Genomic DNA, 22,882 nt, shown 5'->3' on the forward strand with positions numbered 1-22,882 from the left:
GTTTGGAACCAAACAAGGGTTTAGATGGTTACTCTCAGTTTGTGTTGATAGTGATCTCAATTCAATGTGATGTTTTTGTATACATCCACCTGATACATCAGAAATACCTACCTTGAATCCATGACTGGGATTATTTGGGAATTATTATAAGCAATGTCATTGCATTATACAGATTTTTATTATGTGTTTTGTGTCCATTTTGATTTGTGCTAGTATGTTTTGGTTTTGAGTTGCACAAAACCTTTGTGATGCTAAAATGGATCATTTGACTTCAAAATAAAATTCTAACAATCTTGCAAGATATGGTCATATGGTCGTGTTGGTATGGAGACTGAGAGGCCGCTGGTTAGACCTCCAGAGACAAGCTCTGTATCAGAGAGGGGAAATCCAGACTTTATGTGATTATATTTCATGTGAATGCTGTCACGGAAAACCAATTCTCTACACACACACACACACACACACACACACAATGAAGGTTCAACTCCCTCAGTATGAAAGACAGCCATTATTGAAGTAGAGGTTCAACACAGTATGAGGGGTGTGAGCCACAATATAGAAAGCAATAAGAGGAATGTTGAACCCCCTGGCATCCAGTGTAATACCAGCCATCTTAAATATTCACTTCTAACTCATGGTTCGGCATTAGGCAAATCGACGGGGTGGGCCATCCTTCCGCATCAATAGATTGTGTTTGAAAGCAAAAACCAAACAAACTTCAAGTTAAGTGATACACGCTTTACTCTGTGAGGTGACAGTGACAGACAGAAATGTTCATATACACACCATGCTCTGAGGAAAGCACTTCTGTCCATGACAGTTCTCTGTCACCGCGCACAGCGGGCCTCAGTTACAAACGTCAAGGCAGAGTTTACGTTCTTTACTCAGCGCCACCTGCAGGCGCAGTGGCAACACTCCCGGGGTGAATTCTTGTGGAGTTGATCAACAAGTGACATACAGTACAGTATGTCAACGGTAAAGCATGAGAACAGTACAAAGTGCTTCCATTGGTACTATGACCCGTATAAGTCCCTTGTTCCATTTCCATAGTCATTATCAACCACCTTCAAATCATTCAAGCATCATATGTATGGAAATGCCTTCACGACTGTAAACATTAGACATGATTGTGAGAGGGAGAGACTGGAGACAGACCGAATGATGAGGACATAGAGTTCATATATTGTTGATTTAAGACAAAGTTCGTGTATTGGCTTCTGAGAGGCTGCCTGTGGCTGAGCCTGTGTGTGGGGCTGTGCTTTCTCTGGTGGTCTGTCTGCAGCAGGGACTCAGCGAGAGGAAGAGGAAGAGGAAGAGGTGAGCAGTGTGTGGAACTTCTGCAGTCTGTGGTCTCCACTGGCTTTGGCCTCACCCAACAGGGTCTACAGAAAAAAAAACACACACACACACACACACACACACACACACACACACACACACACACACACACACACACACACACACACACACACAATGTATATACTGCATTGCTTACCAGGAAAACGTTGCCTTTATAAGACAACCAGAGCCTGCTATTTTGATTTCACTATAGCATTTGCCAAGCTATTCAAGACATTCCATGCCATCTTTAACCAACCCTCCTCTCCTCTTTACGTGACTAAGACAACATGTTGCTTCTATTACCTGTTTGAGCCTCTGCAGTCCCTAGCTAGCTCCTGCTACCTCCCTGCATCTCACCTGCTCCTCACTGACACAGAAAACCTGACCACAATTGACCTCCCTGCTTAGAAGGATAAAGCAATCGATACACAGAGCAGACAGATCAGCTAGTACAGACTCTCACCAGCACCCTCTAGTGGTAGACTTTAATCTCAATATCTCTCTCTCTCTCTCTCTAAAACTAGGAAGTGTTTTTTTGTTTGTTTCTAGATTAAACCGAGTCCTACACTATACAATCAGACCTTTTAAAAAAGCTTTTCTGCTCAATCAGCGTCTGGGAAACGTCATCCCATCACTCACTCACTCACTCACACACTCACACACTCACACACTCACACACTCACACACTCATACACTCACATCCATCAACTCCAGATCATCTTTGGCGTGGAGGTGGAAGAGGAGGTACCAACGTGCTACTGACACTACTGTCTCAGGGTAGTTCTGGGAGGGGGCGTACACGATCCTCTCCAACAGACGTCTGGTCTCTCTGGAGGGGGGAGGAGGGGGGGGGGGAAGGTAGAGGGGTGAGTTCCACTCAGAGGCCAGGGGAGGGATGCTCTGACTTTATGTGCCAGGGCCTTTAGCATTGTGATCATAGTGATTGATATTGAGCTGTAATAATGGAGGTTAAAGTAGTCAATGGCACTGCATGGCACTGCATATCAACAGTACTGCTGACAGTGAGCAGCAGAGGAGGGTTGGAGATGGAGAGTGTGTGATGTGAGCAGCAGAGGAGGGATGGAGATGGAGAGACGCCCACCTGGCGGCCATCTTGTTGGAGAACTGCAGCAGGGCCTGGAGGAGGAGGGCGACGGGGGAGGGGCCAAGCTTCAGCACCTCCGTGGTCGCCTCCATGACCAGGTCTTTCCACTCACTGCCAGGGACGTTTGCCTGGGGGCAGGGACACACACACGCATGCACATGCGTGCACACACACACACGCGTGCACACACACACACACACACACACACACACACACACACACACACACACACACACACACACACACACTTCAATATCGCAGAAACCAACACACTGTAATAGAGTGACACATTCTGGGGGTGTTTAAAAAGGCGGGGGTGTTGAAAGGATGAAAAGCATAACCTCTATAACCTAACAATACCCGTCCTTGGTGCTGTTTGCATTTCCAACTGGCCTCAGTCAGGGGTCTTAATGTTTCCTGTAGAGCTTCCTAGTCCCATATTTACCCCTATTGACTCTCCTCTCCTCTCCTCTCCTCTCCTCTCCTCTCCTCTCCTCTCCTCTCCTCTCCTCTCCTCTCCTCTCCTCTCCTCTCCTGCAGCCCCTGTGACCTGACTCATGGAGTTTGTGTAGCAAAGACCTCATGGTAGCAACCATGTATTTCTGTCCTATCCTTCTATCCTTCACCAGCCTGCAGTGTGTGTGTGTGTGTGTGTGTGTTTGTTTGTGTGTCAGTCTGTGTGTGTGTGTGTTTGTGTGTGTGTCAACTGTTACCAGCTGCCCCTTTAGCATTCTATGCACTAGCTAACATGACTGAGACAAAATTCATACAATTTCCATACATTTTCATACATGGCTCTCTGCAATATCTATAAACCAATCACTCCTGACTTCTACTGTAAGCCCTCCTGGTCCCCATGCCCCTAGCCCCTCCCAGCCCCTAAACTACCCCCACCCCCAGCCCCTCCCAGCCCCTAGACTACCCCCCACCCCAGGCTCTCCCTCCCCGACCCCAGTCCCAGCCCAGAGAGGGCCTCACCATGCAGGGGCTGAGAGCCAGCAGAGCCAGGCGCAGCAGACTGGCCACCTGAGCACTGTAGAGGCCCATCTGAGAGGCCAGCTGTAGGCTCTGTCTGTAGGCCATCACCGCCTGCACCAGGAGACCCTGGGTACGGTAAACCTCTGCTAGCCACTAGGAGAGGAGGGGAGGAGAGGAGGAGAAGAGGGGAGGGGAGGGAGGAGAGGAGGAGAAGAGGGAGGAGAGGAGGGCAGGAGAAGAGGGGAGGGGAGGGAAGAGAGGAGGAGAAGAGGGAGGAGAGGAGGAGAAGAGGGAGAAAGGTAAACATCCACCACTTTACCAATATCATCCATCTTTTTTTTTCATTCTACTCTGCTGACATTTAACATCAACAAGCTACCTTTTATCTTTAATAAACCTTTGAACTCCATTCCCAGTCAGTAGCGGTGACAAAGACACTGGCTGTGTTTACAATCTCCAGCAGAGAGAGTGAAAGGTGTGGCCATCACCGGCACCCTGCCGACTGCACAGCTACTTGATGTCAAGTGCAGCGAATCAAACTCTCGCCTGATGTTTGCGATGTTTTTCATTAGCCAAGATGCCCTGCGCGGGAGCTAAACATCTTTGATGAAACTGTCAATCAAAGTACAGAGCTGGCAGCATGACCCACCCCATTGGAAGAGGAGGAATGGAACATTGGGGAATATGATTGAAGAGAAAGTGTTTATAAAATACACCGTCCATGTTTGTTTAAACAGTCTAACACAATGTACAGTCAACAATATCCTGCAGAACAATCCACACCCACAATATTATTACAATAATATATATATATTTTTTTTAAATTAAAAAAATGTTCATGTTTCCCCAGCCTCCTAGTGGACATGTTGAGACTCACATGCCAGGCGGAGACGGAGGTGTGGTTGGCCAGGACGGCGCTGCTGAGCTGCTCCAACACAGAGTCTGGCAGGGCCGCCACAGTACCGGCGCTGGCCTGCAGGAGGCGCTCACACTGCACCTGCCTCAGCAGCAGCATCACAGCAGAGTGCTCAGGAGATACACTCAGGACCTGGGAGATTGGTGGTGAGGGTGGGGGGGGGCAGGGAAGAAGAGAGACAGGGAAGGGGAGAGACAAGAAAGGAGAGAGAGATCAGAGAGGGTAGTGGGAGAGGGGGTGAGTGGAGTAGAGTGGAGTGGAGAGAGAGAGAAAAGGAGAGAGAGAGGGAGGGAGGGGGGGCAGGTTTAATGAATGAAACCTCAGAACTGTACCGTATGCTGTGCATTTTCGAACCAGACCAGAGTAAGAGGAGTGAGATAGTGTTGGGAGGAGGGTGTACCTTTGAGCAGAGGGCCTCAGCCTGGTCTAGCTGCCCCCCCTGAGAGAGTCCTGTTACTGCCTGCTGCAGCACCCAGCCCTCCAGAGCCTGGGCCAGGGGCCGCTCAGCCACCTCCACACAACGCACTGGACACAGGGGGAGAGAGTTAGACACACACACCGCACTGGAGACACACACCGCACTGGAGACACACACACACACATAGGATAGGAGAGGAGAAGAGAGCTGACCTTTCTCTGACACCACGCCCATCAGGACCTGCTCCAGTCCTTGTCTGTCGGGGGCGGAGCCAGAGAGGATGCAGGCCGTATTCTCTGTGTGACAGGCAGCCATTAGCCCCGCCCATGCTGCTGGGTCATCTGACAGATGAGGAAAAAAACAACTTGATAAATACTTGAATATCATTCTGCATATGTGTGTGTGTGTGTGTGTGTGTGTGTCTGTGTGTGTGTGTGGCCGTACCAGGGCAGAGCAGCACAGCCCTCTGCATGGTCTTCAGGGCGTTCCTACTAGGATCCTCTCCTGAGTGTCTCCCACATGCCAGCTGGTTCACTCCACTGTACAGCAGCGCCCTCTGCTGACACAGAGAGGTAATGGCAGTGTGGTGCCCACAGATGATGGTATAGAACAGAGATAGGGGGTTATGGGGGGGACAGGACAGGACAGAGGGGGACGGGGGGGGTGGAGACATACCTTTCCCTGGGTCATACTGGAGAGACACGCTACATGGCCTGCCATCGCACCACCCTGGAACACAGAGCACACATCCATGTCAGCACATCAAATACACAGGCTTGTGTGTGTGTGTGTGTGTGTGTGTGTATGTGAGTGATAATTGAATTGAGAGAGAGAGAGGGGGGAGAGAGAGAGACCTTGGCCTTACCTTGGCCTTTCTGGGGTAGTACTGTGGCACCAGTCTGGAGAGCAGAGCCCACAGAGTCGGGTTTCCAGGGTTACTGCACCAAGAGAACAAGGTCAGATTCTACCATTATTATTTTTTTACCCTTCTTTTATTCATCAATGTCTTTATTCATGAGTTTGTTAGTTGGCCTCTGTTTTATTTTGCTGCTATGTTTTATCCGTGTTTTGCCTGCCTGCCTGAGGTCAAAGGTCCAGTACCTGTGGACAGCTCTGGAGGCCTCTCTCTGCACGGCACTGTAGTTCCCCTGCAGGGCCAGCAGGGTGCAGGTGAGCAGGCAGCGCTGCTCCACGGCGCCCCCTGTGGCCCTGCCCTGCTTCAGCAGCTCAGTGAGGGCAGCGGTGGCGAGCGTGGCATCCCCGTGAACCAGCCCCAGGGCACACAGGCACAGCAGAGACTCTGGCACGGGCTCCTTCAGCATGGAGCTACGCAGAGACACATACACACACACACACACAGACACAGACACAGACACAGACACAGACACAGACACACACACACACACACACACACACACACACACACACACAATTTAGTCATAATTCAGAGTTAAGGTCAGTTTAGCCATTATCCCAGTGCATTATTGTGAGGGTAAGCAGTAGTAGAACAGTGATGTGAGAAGAGCAGGAACTGACCATTTGAAGAGCAGTGTTTTGGCAGAGTCCATGTTGCCCTGTCTGTGCTGCAGCAGAGCCAGGGATGTCAGGATGTAGGCCTTGTCCTTCTCACTGGAGGCTACGGCCAGGGCTCTCTCATAGGCTGGGGATTAACACACCGTATTACCTTAGAAGGGTAAACAAACTCTCTACACACACATGCATGTAATGTCAGAGCACACAGACCATTGATATATACAGTATATAAATACTATATTATATATATATATATATATATATAGCAAATAATAGAAACAATAGAAACAAATCTCTGTTCAAATTCCTATTTTGCCAGATGGGTTTCAATGAGGAAACATGCTGTTTGGCACCAGTTGCAGTTCTCCCTATGGCCACATGGCATAGCCTGCTTCCAAATCTCTCGGCAGGACTGCTCCCCTGACACAGACAGGTTGAGTGAGGCCCTCACCACTGATGCTGTCTGGTACGAGTCCTGCTCTGCAGAAGACCAGAGCCAGGCCTACCAGGTCAGAGAGCTCCTCCAGTGGCGTGGAGGAGTAAACGCGCACCGCGTCCTCCAACTGACCCGTGTTACTGTGGAAGACACCAGGACACCAAGATCACAACCTCACCAAACGCTTCACCTTCTCATATCAAAGCATATCCTCTACTTGTCGCTGTTTATGGACCTGACAATCATTCCTGTATGGTGTGTGTTGCAATAACAAGTCAACGGTAGGATACCAGAGGGCGCGGCCGTAGCATCCCAGGGCGAAGGTCAGCTGATCCGTGCTGGACGTCGACTGAAGCAGCTCCACAGCTCTGAGCGGAGACACGAGGTCAAGACATCATACGGCACTAAGATAATGCATAAGAAGACACAAGACACGCACATGCACACACACACACACACACCTCTGGTAGGCCTGCACGGCCTGTTTCTTGAGCTGCAGGTGCTCGTTGAGGTAACCCAGCATGATGAAGGCATCAGTGTCTGTCTGGATCCTCTCTGCAGGGAGGGAGAGGGACAGGAATGAAGCGTGTCTTTGACACACACACTCTCAATCACACGCACACACACACACACACTCTCAATCACACGCACACGCACACACACACGTACCGGTGTACTTGCTCAGAGCCACCTGAGCAGCAGACACGGCGTTCATTTGGACGATGTTGTAGCGGTACAGCTCAGAGTCCCTGTTACTCTTATCCAACAGAGTAGCACAAACCCAGTAGGCATAGCCTTTCACCCCCTCCGTCTGAGGGAGGGAGGGAAGGAGGGAGGGAGAGAGAGAGAGAGACAGAGAGAGACACACACACAAATTGAGTAAACTTTTGCATAATCTATATTAGAGGTGAGGTTAAATTAAATCAAATATCATTGGGTGAGGTCAGAGTAGAGTTGACCTACGTGTGTGCTGAGCTCCGTGGTGTGTCTGAACAAGTCCATGGTGTCAAAACTCCCCACTGTCTCTGCAATCAGGGCCTAGCAGGAGAGAAGAGAGGGATGGAAGGATGAACGGAGAGAATGAGGTAGGAAAGAGAGAATAGAGGACATTAGATGATGTCCCTGTGATGTTGAACAGGACTGAGTGGCGTGGTTAAGGGGTTTGTGATGTCTGAGGGGTTGACAGAGACGGAGACCTGTCCATACCTGTCCGATCCAGCAGTTAACGTACAGCGGCTCCAGAGACTGGGCGATCGTAAAGGCTTCGTGAGAGAGCTGGGGAAGCAAGCCAGACAGGGTTTACTACAACTGAGAACTGAGTGAAAAATACACTACCAATACACACAGACTAACGAGTGCTAGACAATCCAAAGAAATGACGGACAACACACATAGGTTACCTTAATATTGTCCTTCGTCAGATACAAAGCACCAAGGTTGGTCCAAGCAACAACATTCTAGATAGGAAGAAAGAAGATAAGATAAAAGAAGAAGAAAAATATTTTATTTTATTTTAAAGGACGACATGGTTTAGGACAGTCATGCATAAAGCACCTGTTTATAGGGAACATAGGCAGTTTATATGTTTTATTGTACTTACACTTGGCTCCACTTGGACAGACTTAATGAAGCAGTGTTGGGCGAGGGCAAAGTTCCCGAGACCTGAGGTGGGGATTGAGACGCATTTAATAAGCATTTTAATATAAAATCCAACAGAATCAAAAGGAGAGGGTGTGATCTGATCAAAGTTCAGTACCTTTGCTCATGGCGACCACTCCCAGGGCGTTCCAGTAGCTATGGTTACCACTGTCCAGCATGATGGCCTTCTTCACACACTGAGGAGGAGGAGAAACAGGACAGTGGATACCTTCCTTAACTCATTCAGTGCCAAGGGTGAATAAAGTCGCCCAAATCTAGAGTGCAAAGGGTGACTTCATTCTACCACACAGACTTCAAATTCAGAAATGATGACGTTTCATTTTGTAGCCAATCGAATTGTTGTTGCTAGGTAAATACCACATAAAACACTCTAGGTGGTAAGTGTTCCAGAATTCTTTGGCAGTTTAGTGAGTTAAACACCTTGTACACATACTCATCAAAACACATGTTTATTTCCAATAGGTTCCTAAAAGCCTTCCTAGCCTGGTTGACCCAGACCTGTTTTTGCCAAAATCCTGTTACTTTGACCTGGCATGACAACAACAACTATAATAGGAGTTGGCTATACAGCACATATAGATCAGGTCTCATCCACCCAGCTAGCTCCTCCATCTACCCCCCTTGACCCCAACCCCTCATCCCCCATAGAGGTGTGTTACCTGCAGGGCTTTCTCCAGCAGCAGCAGGGTACCCTGGTCCTCCTCTGGAGCTGGGCGCAGGCAGGCCTGGTGGTAGTAGTTCAGACCCAAGTCATACCACAGGCCGGGGGTCTCAGACATCAGCTTCAGAGCACGTCCATAGCACCTGTGGTCCAAATACAGTACAGACACAGTCAATGTCTTGTGCGTACAAAACATAATGCTGAAACATTCTGGAAGCACAGAGAACAATGCATTTGGCAGGAGCTCTGCTTCACAGTCACCTGTGACTTCACACATGCACACACATAAATATCCATTGCAGACTCATCTTCCACTGTAATTATCTGTACTGTCAACCTGTCATTGCCATTCCATTGTGTACATTGCTTCACCGCTGTTTATACTGCTTATAGTTTATATTTTTTATTATTTCTATTTAATTTTAAAACTTATTGTTGCACTACTCTGTGGCACTGTCACTTTTGCATTTCACTGTATACTTGTATGCACGTGACAAATAAAGAATCTTGAATCTTGTTGTTGTTTGCGATAAAGTTGTCTGTGTATTCAAATCAGATGATCTCATCTGAGCTAGAGGCAAGCCTCTGCTCTCTCAACACTTGTGTAGATCTAAAAGGCTCGGATAGGAATAAGCGAGGTGGAGGTCTGATTTTCACCATCTTGCTTATACCCACCAATCATTTCAGACTAGGCAATGCAGTCTCTGGGTTGTGTATGCTGTCTTGGCGCCTCACCTCTCTCCGACTTTGAGCGTCTGGGCCTGGTTGAGAGGGTGCTCCTGGTCAGTGGGTTCTAACCCTGCCAGTAGGCCTGGTACCAGAACCCGGGCCCTGATAGGGGCCACAGTCCTGACGGAGGTGCAGGCATCTCCTAGTAACTTCCACAGACAGGACAGGTCTGGACGAATCTCAACAGCCCTGAGGGGAGATGGACAGAGAGGATGGGAATGTGAGGTACAGTTGGTATTGGTTTGTATACGGTATGAGGCATTAGTACAAGATTATAAGACACTTTTAATTTGTAACAGCAACAACCCAAGTTACTTTTTCGAATCTCTTAAACTAGCTGGTAAATGATTTCAATAAGCCATGTACGCGCACGAAAACCAACTATTTATTTCTCGATGCTACCAGAGTGCTGCCTGTTTCTGACCTGTAGAGGTAGCGTACGGCCTTCTGGATGAGGTCTATGGCTCCTCCATCTCTGTAATCCTCCATCAGACCTCTGGCCAGGGAGAGGAGACACTCCCCCAGACCTGAGCAGTAGAGAGAGATACAACACAGCAACATGAGGCCAGCAGCAGCATCCAGTGAGTTAGAAAAGCACGATGAGGATGACTGAGGCTCAAAGAGTTCCTCATGTCCCACTGCTGCTTTTAAAACATGATTTATGTATCCAGTCTGTCACAGTCAGTAATAGTGATTACTGATCATGAACACACAAGACAGAGACAGAGACAGAGACAGAGACACATGCACGCACGCACGCAGGCACGCACAAACACACACACACACACACTCTCTCTCTCAACACACACAAAAGCTTATAGGCTACACATCCGTGCCTAGCCACATGCAAGCACGCACGCACGCACGCACGCACGCACGCACGCACGCACGCACGCACGCACCCTACCTTTCAGAGCTGGTACGTAGTCCTCCCGCGCTATGATCTGCAGGTACTCTGCGGTGGCCTCTTTGAACTTGCCCAGGGTCTGTTTGATGGCGGCGGTCTGGTACAGGCTGTACATGGAGGAGGGGTGGAGGAGCTGGGCCTTGGCGAAGGCCTTCAGGGCCGCGGTGAAGCTCCGACGGTGCAGGTAGGCCTCTCCCAGGCACTCCCAACACACCCAGTCCTGGGGGTCCGCTCTCAGAGCAGCCTGCAGACTGAGAATGAGAGGGGACCATACATGACTCGTAACATCATTCATGTTAATCTGTGTATAGAGAGAGAATGCATAGGTGTGTGTGTGTGTGTGTGTATGTGGTGTTCTCTCTCTCTCAAACCAATAATTCAATATACTGTAGGTACTGTAGAACTCTTAGTTGTATCTGATTTAAAAATAAAGACTAAATTCCAGCCTACTTGATTATTCATTTTTTGCCCAGATGAGGTCATTAGTTAAAGTTGGAGAGCTTCAGACAGCCTTATAGAACACTGAATCACCACAGCACTGAGGAGCCAGCTCTCTCCCTCCCCTCACTGCCCCCCTTCCTCACCATCCAGAAACCACAGAGTTCAGATGGCACGAACCAAGACTAGTTGAAGCAAGACTACATGGGTATTCTCTTCCCCAGGTTAATTGCTAGTGCATAGAGCCTGGTACCAGTGTGGGATGGTTTGGTTTAAGGAAAATAGCGGGCATATGACATAATAATAATAATAATTATATAATAATAATATTTTAGCTGGACTGTTGAGTGTGATCAAATATTTGAATTTGACATTCAAGACATACCGGAACTACACTCACCGAATATTTTATTAGGAACACCTGTACACCTTCTCATGGTGGAGGTGGTGTAATGGTGTGGGGAATGTTTTCTTGACACACATTGGACCCGTTAATACCAATCAATCATCGCTTGAATGCCACAGCCTATTTGAGTATTGTTGCTGACCATGTGCATCCCTTCATGGCCACAATTTACCCATCTTCTAATGGCTACTTCCAGCATGATAATGCACCATGTCACAAAGCAAAAGTCGTCTCAAACTGGTTTCATGAACATGACTATGAGTTCAGTGTTCTTCAGTGGCCTTCCCAGTCACCGGATCTGAATCCAATAGAACACCTTTGGGATGTGGTAGAACGGGCGATTCACAGCTTGAAAGTGCACCTGAAAAATCTGCAGGAATTGCATGATGCAATCATGTCATCATGGACCAGAATCTCAAAGGAATGTTTCCAACATCTTGTGGAATCAATGCCAAGAAGAATTGAGGCTGTTTTGAGAGCAAAGGGAGGCCCTACCCAGTATTAGTACAGTGTTCCTAATAAAGTGCTCTGTGAGTGTAAGTAACGTGGCTAACGTGTCCAGTCGCTAATATTGCTGAAAAAACCTGTGACGTTGTTTGCATTGTCTCTGTTTCTTCCTTGACAGTGAAAGCGAGATTATGAACGCTGTGTTCATGTTATTACAGTGAAAGTCTGGCAGCCCTCCACTGAGGAATGATGCAGCACATGTAGAGCTGGCTGGTGGGCCAGATTACTCTGTGGGTGCAGCAAAACTAGCACTGCCAAACCCAATGTCTTTTCAGGTCCTCTGGCTAGAGGGGTTAAGTATAGACCTAACCTGTATCATCTTGTGTGAGGGTTAACACTGCAGAGGGATCTGACAAGCAGACAGAGAAGTGTGGAGAACAACAGGCCGGTATTTCCACACGCCTACAATATATTCCAGTGACTTCAGCTGGACTCACAGACCGGAGTCAGAAAAGCGTAAGTGTTGTTTATGAAATACTCATAACACATTTGAACTGTTCCAAACTTGAACTGTTTGAAGTAGGGGGGTCATAATGAATGGAAGACTGTCTCCATTGACTATGGGCTATACCTGTATGACCATGCCAGCTATTGAATGAATATCTCAAAATGACAACACTGTTCAGTCTGCTACACCTGACTGCCCGATCATTTCCTAACCTCATTGTCTCACCTCAGAAAGCGTGACTCTGTTGAGGTTTTGAAGGTCATGTAGGAATAATGCCATCTGTTGTAAATTAATGCTCCTAACCTAATCTGCCTTGAAATGTGGTGTTTTGGCAAACGTTAGCTGTTTGAAAAGTTGAATACTGTTTCCAGAAATATGCTCAAGTCATCAGGAAAACTGTTCTCATATACCGTTTTGAGGGCTCAAAAGAGAAGGTGCATGCTACTATGAAATTTGCCATCTCTTGCAGCAGATCATCTGCCAAGCAAGGAAGCCTGTAGACCTCTGATAGTTAGTCTGTGTATCTGAATGACACAGCATATCTTGGCCTTTATCTTGTTATAGTTGGCAACTAAAGGCACATAACTAAGGGATAGCAGGCCACTAACTAAACAACAGGGAAGCGCACTGTTACTGTTATTGACTCCAATAAATAACCAAACTTTAAGTGCTATTGTAAACCAAAACTTCGATTTCAGACAAATATGTAAATTATATGACATTTAATTTGCGAATCATTCATTACGAGTCCTTGAAATACAAATACACTACATATTAAATGTACTCATTTAAGGACATGACAATTAAGTACAGTATACTTCTAGTAAGTACACTGAAGTACACATTTGAGGACAAGACAATCAAGTATACTTCTAGTAAGTATACTGAAGTACACATTTAAGGACATGACAATTAAGTACAGTATACTTCTTGTAAGTACACTGAAGTACACATTTAAGGACAAGGCAATCAAGTATACTTCTAGTAATAAAACTTCAAGTATGCTGAAGTACTAGAGATGCAACGATCCGATACTGAGCATCGGTATCGGGCCGATATTGGCCTAAAATGCTGGATCAGGAATTGGAGACAGGGAATGCTATTTACAGTGCATCCCTATGAAGTACACATAAAAGGACATAACATTCAAGTATACTTTTAAGGACAAGAGAATCAAGAATGCTTTTTTCTATTGATTTATATTGCTGTGTTTGTGGTTGTCTCTTTCAGGAATGATGGTGACTCTATCAGAGTGTCTGTTTGTGACTCTCCTGCTTCTTCTGCAGAGAGCAGGCTCTGAGAGGTTTGAGGTTCTCAGTCCCTCACTTATTGTTGCTGCGGCTGGTGATGACATCATTCTGCCCTGTCACCTCAAACCCAACATCAGTGCTGAGGACATGACAGTTGATTGGGTTAGGCCCCACCTTTCAGACAATCGTGTCCATCGTTACCGAGACAGCAGAGACAAAAATGAAGATCAGATCAGGTCCTACAGGGGAAGGACCTCATTGTTTAAAGAGGAACTGAGGAGAGGAAACACCTCATTGAAACTGACCCGGGTACAAGGACCTGATGATGGAACTTATACATGCTTTATTCAGTCCGAGGTCTGGTATGATGATTCCACTATTCAACTCTACGTTAAAGCTGTAGGATCCCAGCCAGTGGTCTCCATTGAGGGACACAGAGAGGGAGGGATAGGTCTGCTGTGTGAATCTAAAGGCTGGCACCCTGAACCTGAGATGGTGTGGCAGGACAGTGAAGGAGTCACTCTCTCTGCTGGACCTCCAGTGACACGCAGGGACAGAGAGGGACTCTACACAGTCAAACTAAGTGCCACTGTACAGGAGACAGACAACTATATCTGTAGAGTTCAACTGAAACAGACCAAAGAGACGTTGTATACAGAATGTCACATCCCTAGTGAGCTGTTTGATCATACAAAGCCCTGGAAAGTAGCCTTTGCTGTGTCCATCACCATGGGAGCTCTCATTGTGATTAGATTAGTTGTAGTCATATTAATTTTACGTAAAGTGTACAGAGAGAGGGATCATCTCACTGGAGAGAAGGATCATCTCACTGGAGAGAGGGATCGCCTCATTGAACAGAACGGTCTTCTCACTGGAGAGAGGGTTCGTCTCATTGAACAGAACGGTCTTCTCACTGGAGAGAGGGATCGTCTCATTGAACAGAACGGTCTTCTCACTGGAGAGAGGGATCGTCTCATTGAACAGAACGGTCTTCTCACTGGAGAGAGGGATCGTCTCATTGAACAGAACGGTCTTCTCACTGGAGAGAGGGATCGTCTCACTGGAGAGAGGGATCGTCTCACTGGAGAGAGGGATCGTCTCACTGCTAAAATGGATTATATGAAAACTATGTGGATACCAGATTTTGAAACCACCAGGCAATACCCTGTGGTTGTGACTCTAGACCCTGATACGGCACATCCCAGTCTCATCCTATCTGAGGATGGGAGACAAGTGAGTAAAGGAGACAAACGACAGGACCTCCCAGACAACCCAAAGAGGTTCAACAGACAGGGCTTCGTCCTGGGAAAGGAGGGGTTTTCCTCTGAGAGGTTTTACTATGAGGTGGAGGTGAAGGGGAAGACTGGGTGGCGTTTAGGAGTGGCCAGAGAGTCCATCAAGAGGAAGGGTGATATTACACTGAATCCTAGTAATGGATACTGGTTAGTGGTTATGAGGAATGGGGACCAGTACGAGGCTCTTGATGACAACCGTACAATCCTCTCCCTGAGACATGAGCTCCAGAAGGTGGGGGTGTTTGTGGATTATGAGGAGGGACAGGTGTCCTTCTTCAATGTGGAGGCCAGGTCTCATCTCTACACTTTCACTGGCTGCTTCTTCACTGAGGCACTCTACCCATTATTCAGCCCTTGTGATGTAAACTCAGCCCCACTGATAATCTCTCAAACAGAGTAAACGTAGAAGCAACAACACAGAACAAGACTGGGTTTAGGTGAGTGTGCTACTCGCAGTTTGTGTTGATAGTGATCTCAATTCAATGTGATACTTTTGTAATGAATCCACCTGTAACATCAGAAGTATGTTTGTGATGCTAAAATGGAAACCTTCCAAATAAAATGCAAAAAAAAGAAAAGAAATCTCTCTCTCTCTGTATACACTCACCAAACACTTTATTAGGAACACTATACTAATACTTCGTAGGGCCTCCCTTTGCTCTCAAAACAGCTTCAAGGTGTGCAGGTGTGCGTGCATGTGTGTGGTCTTACTCTGCGATGGCCTGTGGATGTTGGCCAACCTTCAGGTGGTAGAGACCTCGCCTCATCCAAGCCCACTTGGCAGAACCGGGCGTGGCTTTCTCTGTCACTGACAGTAAGACAGCAAGGGCAGTGTCCTTGGGTGGGGGGGGGGGGAGAGAGAGAAAGAGAGAAAGACATATTGAACATACCGATTTAGTGATTGGAGCCTGTTCTCCAGTAGCAGTCTGTCCTTCCGAAACCCCAAGGTTGTTACCCACCAGGCCACTCACCATGTCCCCCTGCTCCATGCTCAGGTCCACAGAGGCAGCCCCAGACTCTGCATCGCTGCTGTCCAGCTCAAAGGCCTTCTTATAGCAGCCTCTTGCTCTCCCTCGGTCCCTGGCCACGTCCCGGTAGTAATGACCAAGGTACCGGAACACACAGGCCAGGTACGGGTCCAGCTTCACAGCCTGACACACACACACACACACACACACACACACACACACACACACACACACACACACACACACACACACACACACACACACACACACCACACACACACCTTTTCATTAAAAAGCTGATGTGACGCTGTATTGTTTCAGGGTGTACCATAACTACAATGGTTTTCCATACATTAAGAAGCAGAAACAAACCAGGATTTTATACATCGTGTTGACATGAACGTTTTATCCATTCTATAATGCAACGTCTATACAGCCCACTACGCACAGCCTTCCACCAGGGAGAGAAAGAGAGAGAGGAGTCCTGCGGTGCTCACTAACCTTCAGAAGGTGGGTGTGGGCTTTGCTCTTGTCCTTGCGAGTCTCCTCCCCCATGTCCCAGTAGAGACGCCCCAACAGGTAGTAGAGCTCTCCGCAGTCCGGGCTCTGGGCCACTGCCTGGAGGAAGCTGCAGGAAGAGGGAGAGACATGAGCCTTTTCTCAACTGTTAGGAACCACGACTCCTCTCGTCCTCCGCTCGAGTCCTACTGAAAACGCATCGGAGGAGAAGATCTTGGTTCCTCCCCTTAGATATTCTCCTCCAATGCTTTTTTGAGGATGGAACGAGTGGAGGATGGAGGAGAGGATGGGAGGAGTTTTGTTTCTAACAATTTAGAAATGGCTATTGTTTAATCACAACAACATGGTACACGTCAGGTGTGTCAGACCTCATCAGACCTCTTCATCCCCACTACCCCCCTGTACAGTTTCTCTACTGTAAATAAATAAATAATAAATAATGATTCCTTCTTCTAGCATTGTGACTGCCAATAGCCCTTGGTCCTAGCATAGATTGCTTTTTCTTATGATGACTGATGGATAGATGATTCACTTACTTAGACAAATGGATTTGTTGTAAGTCGCTTTGGATAAAGGCGTCTGCTAAATGTCATAAATGTAATGTAACTGTAAAACATCAGTCATCCATCATAATATTATGTGTTGTTAAATCGGATTGTATTAATGCAATGCCTTCTGAGGAATCAATTTAACACACACACACACACACACACACACACACCTCTGTTCTGCCAGCTGGTACTGTTCCTGTGCCAGGTATACCAGTCCTCTCAGTGCCAACCCCTGGGCCAGGTCAGGGTGAGAGACCAGCAGCTCAGAGGACACCTGTAGAGAACAGGGTGAGGGAATACAAGGCACATAGGATCAGCCTATAAGGCTTAACATGATACTGTTCATATATACCTGTACCATGTACCTTAAAGCTGACTGATTATTCAGATTAACCCTAACTGTACTGGGTTTTAATGTAAACTAAAATACACATCACACACCACTGTCAGAGCCAGGTGTTGGACAAAGGTGTCTTACCTGCAGTGCTTGATCAACTTGGCCTTTCTGCAGATACACTCTTCCTTTAAAGGCTACCAGGACGGGGTCATTGTTTGCATCTGGGAGCTAGAACAGATTGAAAAACATAACAGGAAAAACATGTCACAGGGTGCAGCAAACAGAACCACAAACAAACAGTACTGTATTGGAGCAAGTTCTCCTTACATTACACAGCAACCTGAACAGACATTAAATTACAAACAAATGATTATGTAAATAACAATGCAAAAGAAATGGAATATAGTTTCAAAAAGATTGAAATCCTGCCAATGCCATGCACCAGGTAAGGTAAAACAACGTGTGTGTGTATATATAAATAAATAAATAAATATTTGGACAGTGACACAATTTTCATAATTTTGGCTCTGTACGCCACCACAATGGGTTTGAAATGAAACAATCGAGATGCAATTGAAGTGCAGACTTTCAGCTTTAATTCAAGGGGTTGAACAAAAATATTGTATGAAACATTTAGGAATTGCAACCATTTTTATACACAGTGCCCTATTTTCAGGGGCTCAAATGTAATTGGACAAATTAACATAATCATAAATAAAATGTTCATTTTTAATACTTTGTTGAGAATCCTTTGCAGGCAATGACTGCCTGAAGTCTGGAACCCATGGACATCACCACATGCTGGGTTTCCTCCTTTGTGATGCTTATGTCCATGCACCAACCTCACCAAGTCAATTTCCTCTATGTGCAAATATACTTGGCCAAATAAAAGAATTCTGATTCTGATTCTGATAATTATTATTATTAGTAGTAGTAGTAGTACCTGTGTGAGGGTCTCCAGCGCCTGGTCTGCAGCCTGTTCATCCCCACTCCTCACTAGGGCCTCCAGTCTCAGCCTCAGGAGCCTCAGCCTCAGATCCTCTTCTCCAGACGCACACAGCCTCAGCCCTGTGTGGAGAGAGGCCAGGCTGTCTGTCTTATTAAAGAAGACCCATCTGAACACATCTCTGACTGTGGGTGTAACCAGTGGAGGTAGAAATCGGAGGACGGGCTCATTGTAATGCACGTGTGTTTGATACCATTCCTCATTCCGTTCCGTGCATAACAATGAGCCTGTCCTCTGATTTCTACCTCCACCAGCCTCCCCTGCTGTCAACCAAAGTGCTGCCTCCCAATTGTCTAAACATACCGTACCTTGGGAGCAGGATGCAGCGCTGTCAGCGTGTCTGTGCATCTTCAGCTGGGCCTGAGCCACGCTGTACCACCCAACAGTGCAGGAGCGGATCTTCTTCAGACCTGCACACACAGGGAGGAAAATCACTAAAGTAAACCACTTATAACTCCTTTTAACACATCGCATACATAATAAATGTAATTCCAGCACATTGCCTTTATAACCTTGACAATAACATGATAACATTACACAACATGGTTCATGATCAATATTCCATCATTCAATATGCCATGCACCAGGTAAGGTAAAGCAACGTGTGTGTATATATATATAAATAAATTAATATTTGGACAGTGACACAATTTTCATTACTTGTACTTGTACTTGGCCAGTACAGTTAGGGTTAATCTGAATAATCAGTACTTGGTCAAGGTAAAGCAACGTGCGCACACACCTCTGGGTCAACCACCACTTCAGAAAATACGCATTTAACATAAATAAGACTTTTTTAAGTGAATATGGCTCCAACTCACCTTGAGCCAGATACTTTATAGCATCTTCACATTTGCCCTCCTCCAGAGCCCTGACTCCCAAGCCCAGGTGACCCATGCCATTGCCTGGGTCCAAGTCCAACAGACGGGAAAAACAACGACCTGCATCCTCATCACAGACACCTAGAGTCAAACAAAACGTGTATTTTTTATTTATTTATTTATTCGTTTATTTGTCAGGGACAATGCAGAAGACATTGTAACAGGTTACAATAGCATGAAACAGATGTCTTGCATATAGGATTTCTAGCCAAGGCTAATTTGCGACCCCTGTCCCTGGTTAGGCTTTTCTACTTAAAAATGGTCATTACATCATCATCATGATTACATCATCATGATTACATCATCATTACCAAAAATACATTAGTTAAAATGAGCACATAATAAGTGACCAAGTACGGCTACCACGGGGGGGGGGCACAAAACGTTATGCATCGGGAAGGGCCCCACCTGGATTTGTCCAATGGGAACACAGACTTCTATTTGTTATTTCTTCATGCACTGAGAGGGATCCCTCCTTACCTGATCTGAGATAGTGGGAGGCGAGGACTTCCAGAGGGAAGGCTTGTGAGGGATAGAGCGACAGCATGGACTCACAGGCTTCTTTCATTTTGCCTTCCTCGTGCGATAGCTGGAGAGAAGACATTGTCCTGTAATACTGCAAGCTGTCATTGTAAGGGGCAGGCTGTAGTTTTCACTCAGAGACCAAACCCTCAATAACATGACTGTTTTGAGACGGTGAGTGAGAACAGCACACAGGCCGGGGGATACATACTTACTTTTGAAAGGCATTTGACATAGTCAGTTGAGAGCTTCTGGTGGTCCTGTCCAGGGACATCATGGGTGAGAACCATGGCCTTCTCAAAGGCTGTGATTAACTGTGATCGTGAACACAGTACAGTGAGGACCAACACAAGGCAGGGAAGAGAACAGTATGACAATGACAATAAAGAGCAGAAACACACAGAAATGTACGGTTTCAATTTAAATTTAAATTTCAAATTCTATTCTATTCCTAACAGTATATATTAGTGGTTCTGCTTCTTCTCTGCTCTTACGTGCTGCTGTGTCTCATTGTCCTGGTCCTCCACGCTGTCTGAGAGGAGGCGGATCATCTGTTGCCATAGCTGCAGTAGCTCCTTCTCCACAGCTTCCCCCTCCCCCTCCTTCAGCTGAATCAGCCTTTGCCACACCTTCGCCACCTGAGAGACAAAAATAAACAAACACTGTAGTGCTTGTCTGCAAGTAAGCCACACACACACACACACACACACACACACACACACACACACACACACACACACACACACACACACACACACATACACACATACATACACACATACACACACACACACGGCAGTGGGGCAGCTTATGTTGTTACATACCTGTAAATAGTCCTTGTCTGTATGGTAGATGTCTGCCAATTTTTTTATCACCTCGTAACATTTTGTTTTGTCTGAGCTGTGAATGCAGAACAGGGGAGAACACAACAGTTCATCTTTTGAAACAGACAGGGCCAAAACATTACTTACAAAGACATCAGAGCGTCCATTGTTATTGTCTCATACCTTTCATAAAGCTCAGTAAGTTTCTGGTAGACTTTGGGCAGCTCCGCTTTGAAATCTGTCTGGTCGCTCTTCTCATACAGGTTAGCCAATCCCTGTAACAGAAACACATTGTTAACATAACAAACATCAATGGCAACAATCATGTTTGGCATGACAACAACAATATGGAGCCAGGCTCCTTCACAGGATCATACTCAGGCAGGCCTATCCTCTGGTGCAATATGCCTGATAGACATACATGCATGCATGTGTGTGTGTGTGTGTGTGTGTGTGTGTGTGTGTGTGTGTGTATCTGAGTGAGTGCGTGTGTATGCTTGAAAGTGTGTGTGTGTGCATCAGTCTGTGTATGTGTATGTCATCTGGTCACCCCACCTGCCAGGCCAGTAGCTGGTCTGGTTCCAGCTCCAGAGCCTTCCTGTAGGCTGTCTGCGCCTGGTCAGGCTGCTCCAGCTCACTGGCTGACACACCGATGAACACCCATGCATTATAGTTGTTCTTCTCAAGCTTCAGAACAGCCTGGGGGGCAGCAGAGGTTGGATTTAGAGCAATATTAGCATTTTTGTTATTGGCATTCCAAAAGATAAGATTGTCTTGTGTGTTAATGTTTTTTGTCGGCAGTAAGAGTTCGCCTGAATTCAGGACTTACCTTGCAGTGTTTTAAAGCCTCTTTGAATTCTTTATTCTTGATAGCCTCTCTGGCATTTTTCAGAGCTGATTTCACCTCTTTGTTAGACATCGTCTCTGCAAGATGAGTCAGTCAAAACAACCGTTAGAAAGAGACACAACTGTAGACATCCTCGCTTGGTGACAAATGCAAGCCTATCTCAGTGACTATGATATTTCTCAGCTTGCCAGCACTTCCCTTCTGCGCATGTACTTTTCACTGACAACAGCTCTGCTCATCCAGGAAACTGCCTTGTTGTCAACTACGCATATTAGTACATAATTGTCAAGCAAATTAAGCCTGACTGAAACACTTAGTCATGCTAGTTATTACACAGTCTCTGACTCTGGCTATACTCATCTTTGTCACATTGAACGTTACATACAAACTTGTCAGCTACTAGCCAGGTAGCTTAGCTGGGTTAGCCATCATCACAGCAATAACGTTGCCAGAAGTTCATCTTCACGAACCAAACATCAGTTTTACCTTTAGATTATTTACGCTCCGTAACATCAAACCATAAGATGTTTTGCCAGCAAAGTAAAGCAGCAGTGGCTAAATCCAGTGAAATCACAGCATCAGAAACTGCTGTGGCAGAAGCAAAAGCTACAGTGTCAAAGTTGTTGACAGGGAAGTAATACGACTTCAAATTGTTATTTTCAAAATAAAAGCTAACAACACAACCAAAATAAATAATTCAAACGGTATTCATGCTGCATTCATGTAGAATTCCATTATATGAATCTCTTATCGTACATTGTAACCCCAACTACTAAATAGCCATACGTATAGAAACGATTGTTTGAATAAATTATTAAAAACTTGCTGTACAGTACAGAGTGACTTAAAAAATAACTTTTAATTTGAAACTTTTTTATCCTGCGGAGATTTAACCCGGAAGTAGTCGGTATTATCAGCGTACATAGATAGCCACCAAGTTGTGAGAGTTTTGAAGCCTAGCTGTGAAGCTGGTCTGACCACATCCCAGAAACATGGAAAACTTGTTCATTTTATGTAGGCTACACAGGAGGTATTTAATTGTATAAAGGAGTCAGAATGAGTCACAAAATGTATCTCTCTCTTCGGTTTTCAGTCAACACTCCTCTCTTTCTCCAGTCCTGTCCCGCTTGGTTCAGAGCAGTGGGGTGACCCGAGGGGGCAGCCCGGCCGCCAGCTGCTCCAGGGAGAAGATAGGCATGGGCAGATCGTTCCGGATGGGCCTCAGATCTGCACTACGCTCTGGCTGGACTGGGCAGCCTCTGAGGGCACTAGTGCGGGTCCCCTGGGGGCCCCTCAGGGAGACTCCCGGGGCCAGCTCCATGCTGTCAAGCATCAGAGTACCAGAGAAGGGTAAGATTCCCTCAGTGTTGCCCCCCTCGGGGACACAGCTCCTCCTAAAG

General features: G+C 46.5%; 2 protein-coding genes across 2 annotated transcripts; one reads left to right on the plus strand and one right to left on the minus strand.

Moving 5' to 3' along the window:
• Window positions 1-731: 731 nt before the first annotated feature.
• On the minus strand, window positions 732-22,107 carry skic3 (SKI3 subunit of superkiller complex). Its single transcript, XM_083673018.1, has 41 exons — window positions 21,969-22,107; window positions 21,465-21,559; window positions 21,191-21,334; window positions 20,819-20,910; window positions 20,636-20,711; window positions 20,306-20,449; window positions 20,027-20,125; window positions 19,770-19,878; window positions 19,230-19,370; window positions 18,717-18,818; window positions 18,346-18,470; window positions 17,544-17,630; window positions 17,236-17,339; window positions 16,497-16,623; window positions 15,999-16,178; window positions 15,739-15,863; window positions 10,684-10,934; window positions 10,201-10,303; window positions 9,783-9,965; window positions 9,046-9,190; window positions 8,484-8,562; window positions 8,328-8,389; window positions 8,128-8,184; window positions 7,934-8,002; window positions 7,691-7,765; window positions 7,397-7,538; window positions 7,189-7,282; window positions 7,018-7,095; window positions 6,743-6,867; window positions 6,295-6,418; window positions 5,860-6,084; window positions 5,624-5,696; window positions 5,434-5,487; window positions 5,203-5,314; window positions 4,971-5,099; window positions 4,741-4,865; window positions 4,302-4,472; window positions 3,425-3,577; window positions 2,444-2,574; window positions 2,041-2,170; window positions 732-1,382 (listed from the first exon to the last, which is right to left on the minus strand). The coding sequence occupies exons 2-41, from the start codon at window positions 21,552-21,554 to the stop codon at window positions 1,290-1,292; spliced, it is 4,728 nt and encodes a 1,575-aa protein (XP_083529144.1). The 5' UTR covers window positions 21,555-21,559; window positions 21,969-22,107; the 3' UTR covers window positions 732-1,289.
• Window positions 12,338-15,575, plus strand: LOC310806778 (butyrophilin subfamily 2 member A2-like). Its single transcript, XM_083673020.1, has 2 exons — window positions 12,338-12,490; window positions 13,713-15,575. The coding sequence occupies exon 2, from the start codon at window positions 13,715-13,717 to the stop codon at window positions 15,425-15,427; it is 1,713 nt and encodes a 570-aa protein (XP_083529146.1). The 5' UTR covers window positions 12,338-12,490; window positions 13,713-13,714; the 3' UTR covers window positions 15,428-15,575.
• Window positions 22,108-22,882: the final 775 nt, after the last annotated feature.

The sequence above is a fragment of the Argentina silus genome (genome assembly GCF_951799395.1).
Source record: "Argentina silus genome assembly, chromosome: 7".
Lineage (NCBI taxonomy): Eukaryota > Metazoa > Chordata > Actinopteri > Argentiniformes > Argentinidae > Argentina > Argentina silus.

Excerpts from the sequence above, each read along its gene's own strand:
- LOC310806778 (XM_083673020.1), top strand. The coding sequence starts at position 13,715 with ATGATGGTGACTCTATCAGAGTGTCTGTTTGTGACTCTCCTGCTTCTT.
- skic3 (XM_083673018.1), bottom strand. The coding sequence starts at position 21,554 with ATGTCTAACAAAGAGGTGAAATCAGCTCTGAAAAATGCCAGAGAGGCT. Across the intron at positions 19,879-20,026 it reads ATGTCAAATGCCTTTCAAAA|CTATCGCACGAGGAAGGCAA; the intron begins GTAAGTATGTAT and ends TCTTCTCTCCAG. Across the intron at positions 15,864-15,998 it reads GCATGGAGCAGGGGGACATG|GACACTGCCCTTGCTGTCTT; the intron begins GTGAGTGGCCTG and ends CCCCCACCCAAG.